A 13,772-nucleotide genomic window follows, 5' to 3' on the forward strand; every position below is an offset into this window, starting at 1 on the left:
TTCGTTCGAGGGTTGCCAGGGCACCCATGCTCCTGGTCAACAGCTGTGTTGATTGAGGTTGTTTGCCACTGGCTTCCTCTTGTCTATTCTAGTATGGTTCTGCAAAGTTCATCTTTTCTGCACTTCACTGTCAGGGTCGCATGAGCAAGCAGTCAGGGTCTTCTTACTATGGTAGTGTGGGGGACATAAGCTCAGAACTCTACAATCCATGAACAGACCCAATAACTTCACTGTCCTGTCAAGTGCTTGTTTTATTTTTTTTATTTATTTAAAGAAAACAAAGTATTTTACAAACTCAATACTAAACAGTTGTCAAGTAATTTTTCTTGAGCTCCTATTTTAATTGGTATGATGTTTGGTAATTTGAGTTCCAAGGGAGTTGCCTTGAAGTATTTACAAAACAATCTGTTTTAATAGATACCAGTGGAACCGCGATCAAAAGGTCTGCCAGCGAATAAAAAAGGATTCAACGTTAGGCAGTCTGTACACTCTCAAAAGCAAATGTTATATTTCTGTGCATGTGTAATTTGTTAGTGTTGTTTCTTGATAATTAACCCTTATCACAATGTTTTCACCTTTTTATTTCCATGTCTTTTGTTTTCTTTTCTTAGATGCGGAGTGCAAGTTTCAATACTGATCCTTATGTCAGAGAATTTGGAATATTGGTCAAAGATGATATGACTGATGTTACTGGTCGTGTCCTTCAACCTCCTTCAATCCTTTACGGAGGCAGGGTATGGGAAGAGCCAAATGCTCTATTGGTAGTGATCTTCAAGTTATTGCTTTCTACATGGTGTCTTGATATGCTTGCTGTGTGTGATTCATAGTTTTTGTATGTGGTAAATACTTCACAACTAATGGCACGTCTCCCCTACAGTACTAAACAGTGAGAGTAAAACATAGTTTGTTGGTAAAATTGTATAACTTGGTTCGATTTTATTAATGGGAAATTACAGATCTGTAGCATGTGTTGGCTGCAGTTACACATGATATGCAGTTACACATGAGTCCTGTCATCTAGTGTTGTGGCTGGACTTTACAATTTGTTTTTCTCAGAGAAGTCTTTTATGGTCTACATCGTATGTCCTCAAGGCAATAAGCATGTTCAACAGCTCCTTTGTTAGATAATTTTTTTCTGCCGTAGGGCTTGAACTGACTTAGTCGGAGCTCTGTGAAGTTTTGATGCCTGTGTGGCCCATGGATGTCTAATAGCTACAACATATCGTAAATCGACAATGGAAACATACACAAGGCTCCTGCGACCTTTGGAAGCATGTTGGTTTCGATCGGAAGGACAGATTAAGCTGACTTCGACACGATCACCTTCCACAATCCCATTGAGAATTTTTTTCTCTGGTTAATGGAAGCTAGAAGGGCAGTCTTTTTAGAAAGTGCCCTTGGTGCGGGGCGAAATACCGCTGGGCGGTTCCCAGAGAGGCTGGAAGGGTAGGGGCCGGTTTTTCAGGGATAGGAGCTTGTTTTGTTACTGGGGCTGGTTTTGCAGTGGTGCTGCAATATCGGCTTCTGGTAAACAAAGCAGCAGTGGTTCACACTTGAAATCCCATTCCCCTCCCAACCCCAGGGCTGGTCCGACAAACTTGCCAGGGCTGCTTCGAGTTCCCAGTCTGACCCTGGGTGGGGTATGTCAGCACCAGCCCTCACTACATCGCTTCCGACGAGTCCAACGAAGTAGAGGAATCGGATGTGCAGGTTAAGGACATTACGCACCAAACTCCGCTGCCAGTGTCCGGCCCAGGACACCACAGGCCATGCGTCCAATTGATCCATCCTATTTGAAAAGTCTACTACATAAACCTCCCCCTCAACACCAGGGTGCACTACAGTCCTTAGGCTCTGGTTAACACTGAGAGCGAACCTTGGAGCCGATACAGAATGAGATCATTCTCGATCGGGCAGCAAGGCCTAAAGAGAGGCTTGGAGCCGGCACAAGCTGACATCAATGCTAAAACACCCATCGACCTTGGCACACAAATCAGCCCGAGCAAAACCTCCACTTCATGCTTCAGCGCCGCACAAGAGATCAGTGTCTAGCCATATAGAATTGAAACACTTGTAGACTCTGACAAAGGTAAAAGACCATGGTCACTTTATAACGCCGAAGAAAACCTTGGCTCCTACGATGCCAAAGACAGACGCCTTCCTCGGCAGCCACAACCATTTATTTATTTAAAAGGTTTTATATAGCACTGGCTCAACCCGGGGGCATCAGAGCGCTTTACAGGAGTATGGATATAGTACAGGAGTGAACAATTGTTCAAAAAGGTACACTTCAAAACAGAATGGAAAACAAAGAACAAATAGTTTAGTACCATTTACAAATGTCAAAAGGGTGAACAATCTAAATAAATAATAAGGGTACAGGTAATCACTTATTAAAACAGTAGCAGGAGATGGAGCAAGGCTAGAAGGGAGAGAGAATGGAAGGAGGAGGGAAAGAAAAAGGCGAGGGACAGGGAGGGGAAAGAGGGGGAAGGAAGAGAGTGCAAAAGAAGAAATGAGAAGGGTTATGGACCCCAATATTTGTTGAGCAGGTGCAGTTTGAGGTCTTTTTTAAAGCTGATGTAAGAAGGGTTACAACGCAAGTCTTTAGGGATGGCATTCCAGATGTTCGGTGCGTTTCCGGGGAAAGAGTGAGAGTGTGTTTTTCTTTTTTAACAGAGGTGGAACAAGGAGGAGAGCGTTGGTGCTTCTCAGCGGTCGGGAGCAGCTCGCTTTGTTGAGTTAGTGAGATACAGCGGGGCTTTTTGATGAAGGGCTTTGTGCGTAATGCATGCAATCTTGTAGGAGGCTCTGCCTTCGATGGGTAACCATTTAAGGGCTTTGAGGGCTGGGGTGATGTGGTCAAAGCGTTTGCAGTCCGTGAGTAGTCTGGCAGCGAGGTGGGGCACAGATGTGAGTGGGGCAAGGTGAACTTTAGGAGTTCCAGCGAGGATAGCGTTGCCATAGTCAATTCTTGAGAGGACAAGAGATTGGACAACCGATTTAAAGTTGTTAGCTCGAATGAACGATTTAATTTTCTTTAGGTGACGGAGAGAGAAGAGAGCTCCTTTAGCCAAGATTTTTGTGGTTTTGAAGAGTTAGGTTATTGTCAATGGTGATGCCAAGTGATTTGACTGAGTTGGAAAGGGAGAGTTGACAGTTGAGGGCATTAAGGTCAGAGATCCATGTTTGGATAGGGAGAGGGTAGAAGGATTTCAGCTTTTTTAGGGTTGAGTTTGAGATGATTGGAGTGGAACCAGGTTTGGATATTAGTTAAGGTGTTGTTAAGGTGCAGAACATCAGAGTAGGATCTAATCTTGTAGTAAAGTTGGGCGTCGTCAGCGTAGAGGTGGTAGTTGCGTCCACATTGTTTTAGAATGAGGGTAAGGGGTTCCATAAAGAGGTTAAAGAGAGAGGGAGAGAGAATAGATCCTTGGGGGACACCAAGGGAGACAGATGTGGGGTTTGAGAGGCAGTTGTCAATTTTAATTTTTTGTGTTAGATGTTGGAGGAAGGAGGAGAACCATTTGAGGACAGGACCATTGAGGCCAAACCGACCTTTGGGTGTGCTAAGTAAGGCAGGGTGATTAACAGTATCAAATGCTGCAGAGAGGTCGAGGAGAAGAAGTAGGCAGGTCTCACCATTATCTAGAGATAGGTGGATGTCGTCAACAATATTAAGCATGGCCGTTTCAGTGCTGCAGCCTTTTCGGAAGCCGGATTGTAATGAGTCCAATAGGTTAAAAGTGTCAGTGTTTGTCCAATTGAAGCAGGGCACATTTTTCAAGGGCTTTGGAGAGCAGGGGAAGGTTGGAGATCGGGCGGCGATTATTTAGGTCGTTGGGGTTGGCATTGGGATTTTTAAAAATAGGAGTGATTTGTCTGAGTTGGAGGGAGGCAGGGACACATCCTGTGGTAAGGGAGGAGTTGATGATAGTGGTCCAGTAAGGGGAAAGATGTCCTTAAGCTCCTGGACAAGGTTGGAAGGGATAGGGTCTTTGGTGTGTGAGGGCGGTTTGAGTTTAGAGATGATGTTCGAGACTTCAAGCTCGGATACAGGGTGGAAGTTGTGCCAAGAGACATTGCTTTTAAGCTGTGGGTTAGAAAGATTGTTATCTGGGGGGGAAGTGGCAAGAAGGTTGGCGGAGGAATACGGGGGGGGAGAGTAACTAGGGGATAGAGGTTTAGTAGTAGGGTCGGCGGTAAATAGGGGAATAGGAGGGATCGGAGATACAAGGAAGGATTGGTCTATTTAGGCAATTATTTCAGCAAAGAAGTTGGCAATTTCTTTGCATCTATCAGTTGTGGCCATCAGTTTTAGAGGGGCAGTGGATGTTTTGGTTCGAACTATGTTGAACAGCTCTCTGGGTCTGTTTTTGGCACGATCAAGCTGTGTGTGGAAAAAGAAACCTTTTCAGAGAAAATGTGTTTCTTGTACGTAGTTCTGGCTGATCTGAGAAGGGCAAAATGGGCGGGAGAAGGATGTTGTCTCCATGTTCTTTCAGTTAGTCTAAGAGAACGTCTTTCGACGTTAAGATTAGAAGTGGACAAAGATTTGGATGGAATGTTTCTTTGGATTTTAGGTTTGGATGGGGCAATTTGGTCTAGGACATTGAACAGTTTTGTTCAAATGCTCGGTGAGAACATTGGCATTAAGGGAGAGTGGGGTAAGACGTAGATGTGCTTGAAGTTTAGACTCCAGTTCACCAGGGGGGATACGATTCAGATTTGTAGTCCATTTCATGGATTTGACGTTATGCCAGAGAAACAGGCAGACACCATGAAAACCTCTAATGCAAGAGGAAGAAGGCAATGTTTTTGGAAAACGTGGAGAATTTATGCAGAAACGGTGTCATTAAGAACCTTCCAAGGAACAGAGTCAAGACTTGGATGTTCTACAGCCACTGCCAAAAAGGGTGGCAACAGAGCATAGAGCCACAAGCCCCATGCCACATAGTTGCCCAATATCACCAGGCACAAGGTCACCTTAGCCCACTCAAAAAGTGGAGTGTGGAAACAGCCCTGCACATAAGGGATTTATACTTTAACTCACATGGAGACATGCAAAGCCCTGACCCATGGAATTAAGATGATGATGTCCATCCAGATATGGATACAGAACCAGCCAATTCAGCCAAGGCATCTCTACCAAATGATACCCCTGCGTATCATAGTGTAATACAAAGGGCAGCAGAGTATCACAAATTGTTAATGCAAAGTACAGAGTAGGAGACAGATTTCCTGGCAGACACACTTTCCAGAACAAAACGCACAGTTCAGTCCCTACCAATGATCCCTACCAATGATAAGCTGTATGATTAAAGTATCTAAGGAGATGTTTAAAGAACCAGTTAATTTAAGGGTACTTACAGCCAGAATTAAGAGAAAGTAAAGGCCTTAATCTTCAGACACTCTACATCAGAGGTCACTCTACTGCAGAGAACTTAGACATGACTACAGCACAAAACCGAGTAGCATCACAAAGCACTGGGGATTCTCCACCTCCCGAGAAGAAAAATAAGCGTGTTGACGCTGCAGGGAATATGGTTGCAAGAGGACATGTCAATCATTGGCAAAGTGATAGTTCTGTGGACCTCCTATAAGGCTACAATAGAGCTACATGGGATGAAATGGAAGAACTATTACAGCATCTCCCTGGGCAATACAAAAAGAAAGAGGAAGATTTGGTTGCAGAGGGAAGACCAATATATAATTCAACATTCTGGTGTGCTCTATATAGTGTAGTCACGGCTGCAAGAGGGATTCATTTCTCGTTGATGCTCCGTCGACATGCATGGCCTCGTATATATCAGGGTTTAAACCAGAAGTGTAACAGCACATTTTGAACATCCCATTTGACGGCAACCTCTTTGGTCTAGAAGTTCACAAGCAACTTGAAAAAATCAATGAGGACACTGAGCGCAAAATCAATGGGAGCCCTGCAGTCTGCTATGCAAACACCAGCCTTTTCAGAAATACCAAGGAAAAGGGGCATCAAAGAATAACACCACAGAGACCTGAAGTTACCATTGACAGCAGCAACAATACCTTCAGCAATTATGGGAAGAATATTACAGAGGTGGTTTTAAATCAAGAGTTAAAGGTAGAGGAACAACAGCAAAGGGAGCCTCTACCTCAAAATAGTGACTTACCAATCATTCTCCCCGATCGCACGTCACCTTTTGGGGGAAGGCTTCAACAATTCTATCAGTTGTGGCCAGAAGTAACATCAGACTAGTGGGTGTTGGATATCATCAGTCAGGAATATTGCCTAGAGCTGAAAACTCAACCACCAAATATCCCACCAAGAAAGCACCCCCTCAATCCTCCTCATCTGCACCTGCTAAAAGAATAGTTAAAAGCTCTACTAAAAAAAGTTGTCATAGAACCATTCCCATTCAAGCATCAAGGAAAGGGATTTTACTCCCTATACTTCTTTATACCCAAAAAGGATGGAACGCACTGTCCCATACTGGACCTATGGCCACACTCCCACTTGGTGACACTACAGGATGTGACATCACTACTTAAAGAAGATAACTTCCTGACAGAATTAGATCTGAACATGTGCCTTGCCTCGAGAAGGAGGCGACGTGACGAACGCCGCCGCCCATAAATTACTTCCTCAAGAAAAACAAATAGTAAAGTCCGAGCCCAACACTAGATGGCAGGAGTGTGCATAGCATTGGAATTATCAGCACTACACGCTACAAAATAGAGGCCTAAGTAAGTGCAAGTAACAGACTCCTTCCTAGTCCTATGAGTTCTTTTGGATTAATTCCATCAATATTTAACACAGAACTAAATTGTATGACAAATTATAGGATGGAAAAAAATAAACCAGTTCAGTTGTGAATCTGTTCACCCAAACGTTCATAATCTGGGAACAGAGCAGATTGGGTGTGGATATGCAGCACAAGGATAATTCATCATGAAATCTTATTTGATATTTTTGAAATGTTAGAATCGATCCAGACATTCAATAGGGTAATGGAAGATTTTTTAAAAACTTTTTTGTTTTGTGAACTACTAACACCTGACCAGTCATACATGCATAAACAGTACAACAAAGTATTAAAAAAGTGCAGGCTAGTCAGATTAGTTCACGTTTCTTCCCACAATTCTCTTTACATTACCACAGTACATTTAGTGGTTTTTTTAATGTTGGATATACATACTGAAAGTGATTCTACCAATTTTTTCAAATTATTTTCTGTTTTCTCAGGCATCCCCTACTTTTGAACACCGATTCTTCCACCAAGGCACAATAGTCCATTTACCATAACCATTCTCTCATTTTCGGCGCAGAGGTTGTGCTGCTATGTCTGACACTGCCTCTGTTTGCCACCAGTTACCCACTCTACAGTAGATTCTCATCTCCTCTGATGCAATCCCACTCTGGTGATATTCCCAATAAACGTTTTCTAAGATCCCATATGAAGGGAACTGCAATCACCGTCTGCTAGCTAGCATTATTCTGAAACCAGTGCTTCTGAATTATAGGACATTCCCAGATTATGCGATCATCCCAGACCTATGGAAATATTTCAATGGAATAAATCGGACTTAATCTAGCTGAAATTGCAGAGACTCTCAGCCATGTTTGCCTCCTGCCAATCAGCGTCTTCAAGGGGTGTCTAAATCTGCATCCCACCTCTCTCAGCTGCAAAATTTGGTCAGGTGTGTTAAGCAGCACCACCCGATATTTTCAGGAGACACCCATATTTTCATTTTTTTTAAAAATCCGCTTTGATTCCATCGTGCTGAAAAAGGGTAAAGAAATGGGTTTTTTTTTTAAATCAGTTTTCCAGAGCATGCCTTATCTGCATGAATTGTAAGAAAGGCGACCTATGAAAATCATGCTCTTTGCTAAAGTGTGTGAATGATTTGAGGTGCGTGGACATCTGTAAATCCCCCAGATGAGATTTGACTATTTTATCCTTAGAACCAAATCTCTCCAGTTTTGTCACTTTGGTAATCCAATCTCCTGTCCACAATGTTGTACCTATTTTAACTTCCTTTGTCAAATAATCTACTTTAGAACTTTTATACCATACTGAGTATCCTTGATACTGGTAGTATGGACTTGGAGAATCTCCTGCCATAAATCAAAGTCAATATATTTGTTAATTCTAGGCATTTGAGTTTGTCTGATCTTTGGGTCACATCTCTCCCCAAACAACCAGTCATTAATGGGAGCATCAGGGCTTCCCAGTAGTACTTTTGGACATCTGTGACACCCAAGCTTCCATCGTATGAGGACTGAACACATTTTGCAAAAGCCACTCTGTTGTCCATTTCCCCACAAGTTAGAATTGGCCTAGATTGTAGTGATTTGAAAAATGTTGGAGGAGAGGAATAGAAGTAATTTTGAAGGATATATAATATTTCTGATAGTGAAATTAGTTTGACAATCCCCTCTGCCCATGGTAGAGATCGAAAACCGCCATCTGTGTGATCATTTTATGCAGCAGCAGAGCTATGTCCTACTTCCAACTTTCCTCTTGGTGACGTGATTTATGAATTCCTAGGTATTTAAAGGGCTTCTTGTGACCTGCAGCTCCTGGATAGTGAGTGCAGATACCACCCTGTTAGGAACATCAACATTTATTTGTGTCAATTAACACTAAATTCTGAAGCGTCCCCATATATTTTGAGGAATTGCATACATCTGTGTATTCAAACCTGTGGATCCTGTAAGTAGAGCAAAATGTTGTCTGTGTGCAACACTGTGTGCCCTATCCCCCAACAAGGCCATTAGTCTGAGAATCTTGACGTATCCAGATAGCCAAAGGCTTTATTACAACATTGACGAGTAGAGGCAAAAGCAGGCATCCCTCTCTAGTGCTTCGCTGCATTGGGAAGGGTCTAAATAGTGCACCATTGACTCAAACCCTGTCCCACTGTGATGGGTAGAGAAGGCGTACATAAGAGATGAGTCTTGGATAAAGTTCAATCTTTTCCAAAACCTGGTAAAGAAAGGATCAATAAATCAGATCAAATAGAACACCGCTGACCAATTTATTTTATGGCGGTTCGCTAAAGCCAAATGTAGTCACCTGAGGCAGTGTATAGTCTTTCAGGAGCTAATAAATCCATTCCGATCAAGCCCTATATTGCTGTCCTTAATATATTCATGGGTCTGGTGGCCAGTTCTTAGGCCATAATTTGGGACTTTGTATTAATCAGAGGCACTTTCCATGATCTGTGACTATGGTGGCCCCACAAAGATCATAAGGCCAATTCTCAGTAGGTAGGGCCTCTTGGAACATGGCTTCTAGTAGACCCACCAGTCTGCTACCAAACCTTTTAAAGAATTCAGGCGGAAACCGTTGGGACCAGGTGTTTTCCCGGATAACGCCGATCTAATCACCTCTATTATTTCTGGGTCTGAAATTGGCATATCCTATGTTTCTCTGTCAATTCTCTGTAGGGCAAGGATTGGAATTTCTTGCTTAATTTGGTTATCTATTTCAGCTTGGGGCATGGGAACCTTATGGTATAACTGCTGTTAGTAGACTGGACAGGCCTCTGTAATGAGTACTGCGGACGTCACTAGTCTCTTGATAGGGTCTTGTATCTTTGGTATGACACGGAGCGCCATTTCCCGATTTACCAACCAGCAAAGCAGTCAGGCCATATGGTCCCCCAGTTCAGGGTAAGTCTTCAAAGAAATTAGAAACATTGAGATCCGGCGAGAATAGCCAATACATGCTTAAGTTAGATAAGATAATGAAGATTAGCTTGATGGGCTAGTAGTGTCCTACTCCTAGGACCAAGTGCGTCCCATTAGAGAGGACACTGAACCAATGGACATGGCGGGGAGGCGGAGGGAAGGGGGCAGAAGGTGGCAAAAGAGAGCAGAAGGAATTGGAAAAGGAAGGTTAATGGTGAGTAGGAGGGGGAAGGGAAAGGGGAGGGAAAAAGACTAAAGCAGGATGTACTGAGGTGCCTTATCACAAAAAAACATTAATTACAATCACCTGCAGATTGAAAACGGAGTACTGCATGGGAGGTAGGAAGGCTTTTGGCTTCCAAAAGAATCTTTTGTCCCAAGGCGGTGATTCAAAAGGGATACATACACTTGCTACCAGAATTAAGCTGGCAGCTGAAACAATTCATTGACAGGGGAATTAGTACTGCATAGAAATGCCAGTGGTGCAATATAAGCATATTAAAAGAATATGGTACTTACTCCAGACCCGTATGTTGCTGTCTGCTGGGATCTTCTTTAAATAAATTGTACACATAGGCAAGCGTGCATATCAAGGAGCGCTGTCATCAGGGATAGTGGAAGACTATGTAGGGAGAAAAGTGAGAAGGGGGCTACTGAACAGTTGTACACGCAAGTGGATAATGTGAGATTAGCCTAATGACGGTCCGACTTGGCCACAGCACTTTCATACACTTACTTGCTACCCAGTGACAGATTGCCTACTGGAAGACACCCGTTTGTGATGTTGACTAGAGTCTGCACACTTGTCGTCCGCTACAATGGCGAGGGCACGGCAGATGCCAAACTTCCAGTTGTCTAAAGGCATTTGTGTCTTAACTTTGAAGAGGCTGTCTTTCTGGTTTAGTTATTGAGGATTTGGAATCTGTTTCCTCTCTGCTCCTCTCTTTGTTAACCCACTATATATGAGGTCATATTTTGCCCCATATTGTAGCTTTTAGAACCTTCCACAAAGTAATGTGAGATGTAACTGAAGCTTTAATTCAGTTCAAAGTATTCATCCATTCTTTTCCTAATCCATTCTGTGAAGCGGACAGCTAGTTATGTCCATTAATTCAGACTAAACTATCTGCACCCCACCCTTGGTAATCGACTAGCCCCACTGCTGGTATGAAGAAGTAATCTAATCTCTAATATGAAAGGAGCACCCCACAGTAGAAGTTAGTCATGTTCATTGGGGTGTGTTTTTCGCCCACTAAAAGAGTGAAGTTCTTTGCCCTGTCTTTCCATAGTCAATGCCTGTAAAGTGCTTTCTACCATAGTCGGAGGGACATGTACACTAATTAATGTCCAGAGAGAACACTTCATGAGGCCAAAGATCAGGACATGTCCTAAAGGATCATGTTGCACATGGGTTAGAGACAAATTAAAGGTTCTGGGTACGAGAATGGTGGCTTTCCTGGAGCCCATAGTGAATCCAAAGTGATGCATTGTGGAGTCCCCATTACGGCCCAACAATCTGTACTCTGTGCCCAAAAATTAGGTCTCCTGGAAAAAGAGACCCTTTTTCAATACCTCCATTAAAACAGAGAAGTAACAATATTTGTACAATATATTTCAATTCCTCCAGATGATTTCATGCTGTGAATATTTGAATTGATGGTTAGCCTTGAACACATGATGTATTATCAGGGACACCTGATCCCAGAACATATTTTTAAAGTAAATTCTTGCTCATATTCACAGAAGCCTTATCGGAACCAGTTGTGTAATTTGCAATTTATAACTCTGCTTTGAGAAGAGTAATGTAGTTATTACATGGGGTATGCAACATTAAGTATGGATTGTGGCCCTGATGAACCGACTTTGTGTAGTGAAACACGTGTTGGCCTATGATGTTCACCGGATATGTGGGCATAGAAAATAAAATCTTTATTTGAATGTATTGATTACCCCATTGTGGAGGATTTTTGTTTAATACTAAATACCTCAGAACTCTGTCTCCTGTAGCTTCTTCCAAGCTGCTGTATAATTTTTTTTTTTTTTTTTTTTTTTTTGAACCAACTTTTATTGATTTTAACGGTCGTGCAAAAGTCCATACACAGCTTGTTCGCCTACAACCACAGTGGCCGGCAGCAAGTGACTAGACATTGGCAGGAATAAAGGCATATGCATTAGCACCAGTAACATTATCTATAGCCCAGAAACCGGCCCCACAGGGACATTTACTCTCAGAGGTTTTTTTGCCTTAGTGGCGTTAAGCCCTCAGTAAACCTCCCGCCCAGCAACCCTGCAGAGACAGTTCTTAAAGGCCAGAAACCATGGCTAACGAAACGTCACACTCATCCCTGGCCAGCCGGGCAGGTAGCGTTAGGGTAAGACAGTAGGGATGCCCCAGTTGTGCAATGTTAGAGTCACAGCATATGCTAGCCAATATCACCTAGAGGAGGCGCTGTACCAGTCAAGTAACTTTCATCAATGATGCACAGGGCAGTGAATATCGCCCCACTCCCCACATCAAAGATTGCCAATGTGACGACCAAACAACCATGGGGATAGAACAAGGGAAGAGGGAGGTGGTGTGGACCATCGCAAAGGGCGACAGTCATGGCGAGGGGGAAAAAGATGTGCGCTCAGTTATCACCAGCAGATGGGGGCCTTCCAGGGTGTAGTCCGCTAACAGCAGGGCCTCCTCCCCTCCTTCCGGGTCGGTTTTCACTAGTGGGTTGTTATATACCCCCTGCGGGGTTCCAGAACCCCCCCGGGTCCGTGGGATCTAGCACGTCATCGAAGAGCTTCAGGGCTCGAAGTCGTGGCGGCTGCAAGCGAGCATGCTCTAGCCGCCCCAGGTAGTCCACCAAGGGCTTCCAGAGTTTCTTATAGTTGGCGTCTCGAAGCTGTAGCCGCGCCGTGAGAGACTCCATCGCCACCACCTGCCACAGACGGGTAAACCACACATTTACGGAGGGCGACTCCGGCTTCTTCCAGTAAAGGGCTACTGTTTGTTTTGCAGCGCCCAGCATGTGGAGGCTAAGGTGCCGATCACGACCCGTCATGGCTCTCAGGGTTGTTGGTCTAATTCCCAGAAGGACCACCAGCGGATCCTCCGGAAGGGGGAACCCGAGTACCCTTTTTACATGGCTGAGGACCTCTTTCCAGAAGACTTTCAGAAGTGGGCATGTCCACCAAATATGTATGAAGTCTCCCTGCGCCTGAGTACATCGCCAGCACAGGGGAGAGGGATTGGGGAACATTTTGTGGAGTCTGGCGGGGGTGTAGTACCATTGGGTCATTACCTTGTACGCCGATTCTTGTTGAGGGATGCTACGTAGTATTTTAGGGATGTCGCCCCAAAGCCGGGCCCATTGGGCCGGGGTGACGCCCGAGCTATTAGAGGAATGCCATCTCGTCTGATATGGGTGGGGGTCTAGCCGGTGCGAGCGCTGCAGCACCTTATAGATGCGGGATATGAGCCCCTTATAGTTGCCGAAATCCCGCGCTAGCTGTTCGAACTGCGTGTAGGGTCGCGTGGCCGCCGGCGTCAGGGACGAGCCCTGTATCCAGTGCCGCAGTTGTAGATATTGGTATTTGTCACCGTCCAGGAGCCCAAATTCCTGCTCGCACTGTGCAAAAGTTTTGAGAGTGTCGCCGCAAAACAGGTCTCGTATCGTCCTGCAGCCCGACTCTGTCCAGTTCGCGAAGTAAGGTGTCCGACATGCCGGCGGGAACTGCGGATTTCGCGCAATCGGGGTGTGCGGGGATGGAAAGGTGGTCAAGCCCCTACTCACCGCCACTTTATCCCAGATCTCCAGGACCGTTTTGGTAGGGACGGCCATGTAGGCGCTGCGATGTCGGGCCGCCCGGGGAAGCCAGGCATGGTCCCATAGCGGGCGGCAGGTGACTGCCCTGTCCATGTGGAACCACACCTTTTCACTCTCCCACGCCCCCCACTCCAGGATACAGCGAAGGTGCGACGCCCAGTAGTATTCGAGGAGGTTAGGGCAGGCCAGGCCACCCCTGTCTCGGGGGAGACTCAAGATTTTATTCGAGAACCGTGGCTTTTTCCCCCCCCATACAAACGCGTTGAGCTCGCGTTGGA

The 13,772-nt window shown here is 44.7% G+C and overlaps 1 protein-coding gene across 4 annotated transcripts in view; it reads left to right on the forward strand.

The window, feature by feature from the left end:
• Positions 1–13,772, forward strand: part of AGO2 (argonaute RISC catalytic component 2) — a 524,350-nt gene that overhangs the window by 186,644 nt on the left and 323,934 nt on the right. For 2 of the 4 annotated variants that reach the window (XM_085604853.1, XM_085604857.1), the window contains exon 10: positions 612–761. In XM_085604853.1, coding sequence (XP_085460979.1) covers positions 612–761 — 150 coding nt within the window. The remainder of the gene's footprint in view (positions 1–611; positions 762–13,772) is intronic. The other 2 variants (XM_085604855.1, XM_085604854.1) reach the window with 1 other exon arrangement.

The sequence above is a fragment of the Triturus cristatus genome, chromosome 5_1 (genome assembly GCF_964204655.1).
Source record: "Triturus cristatus chromosome 5_1, aTriCri1.1, whole genome shotgun sequence".
NCBI lineage: Eukaryota > Metazoa > Chordata > Amphibia > Caudata > Salamandridae > Triturus > Triturus cristatus.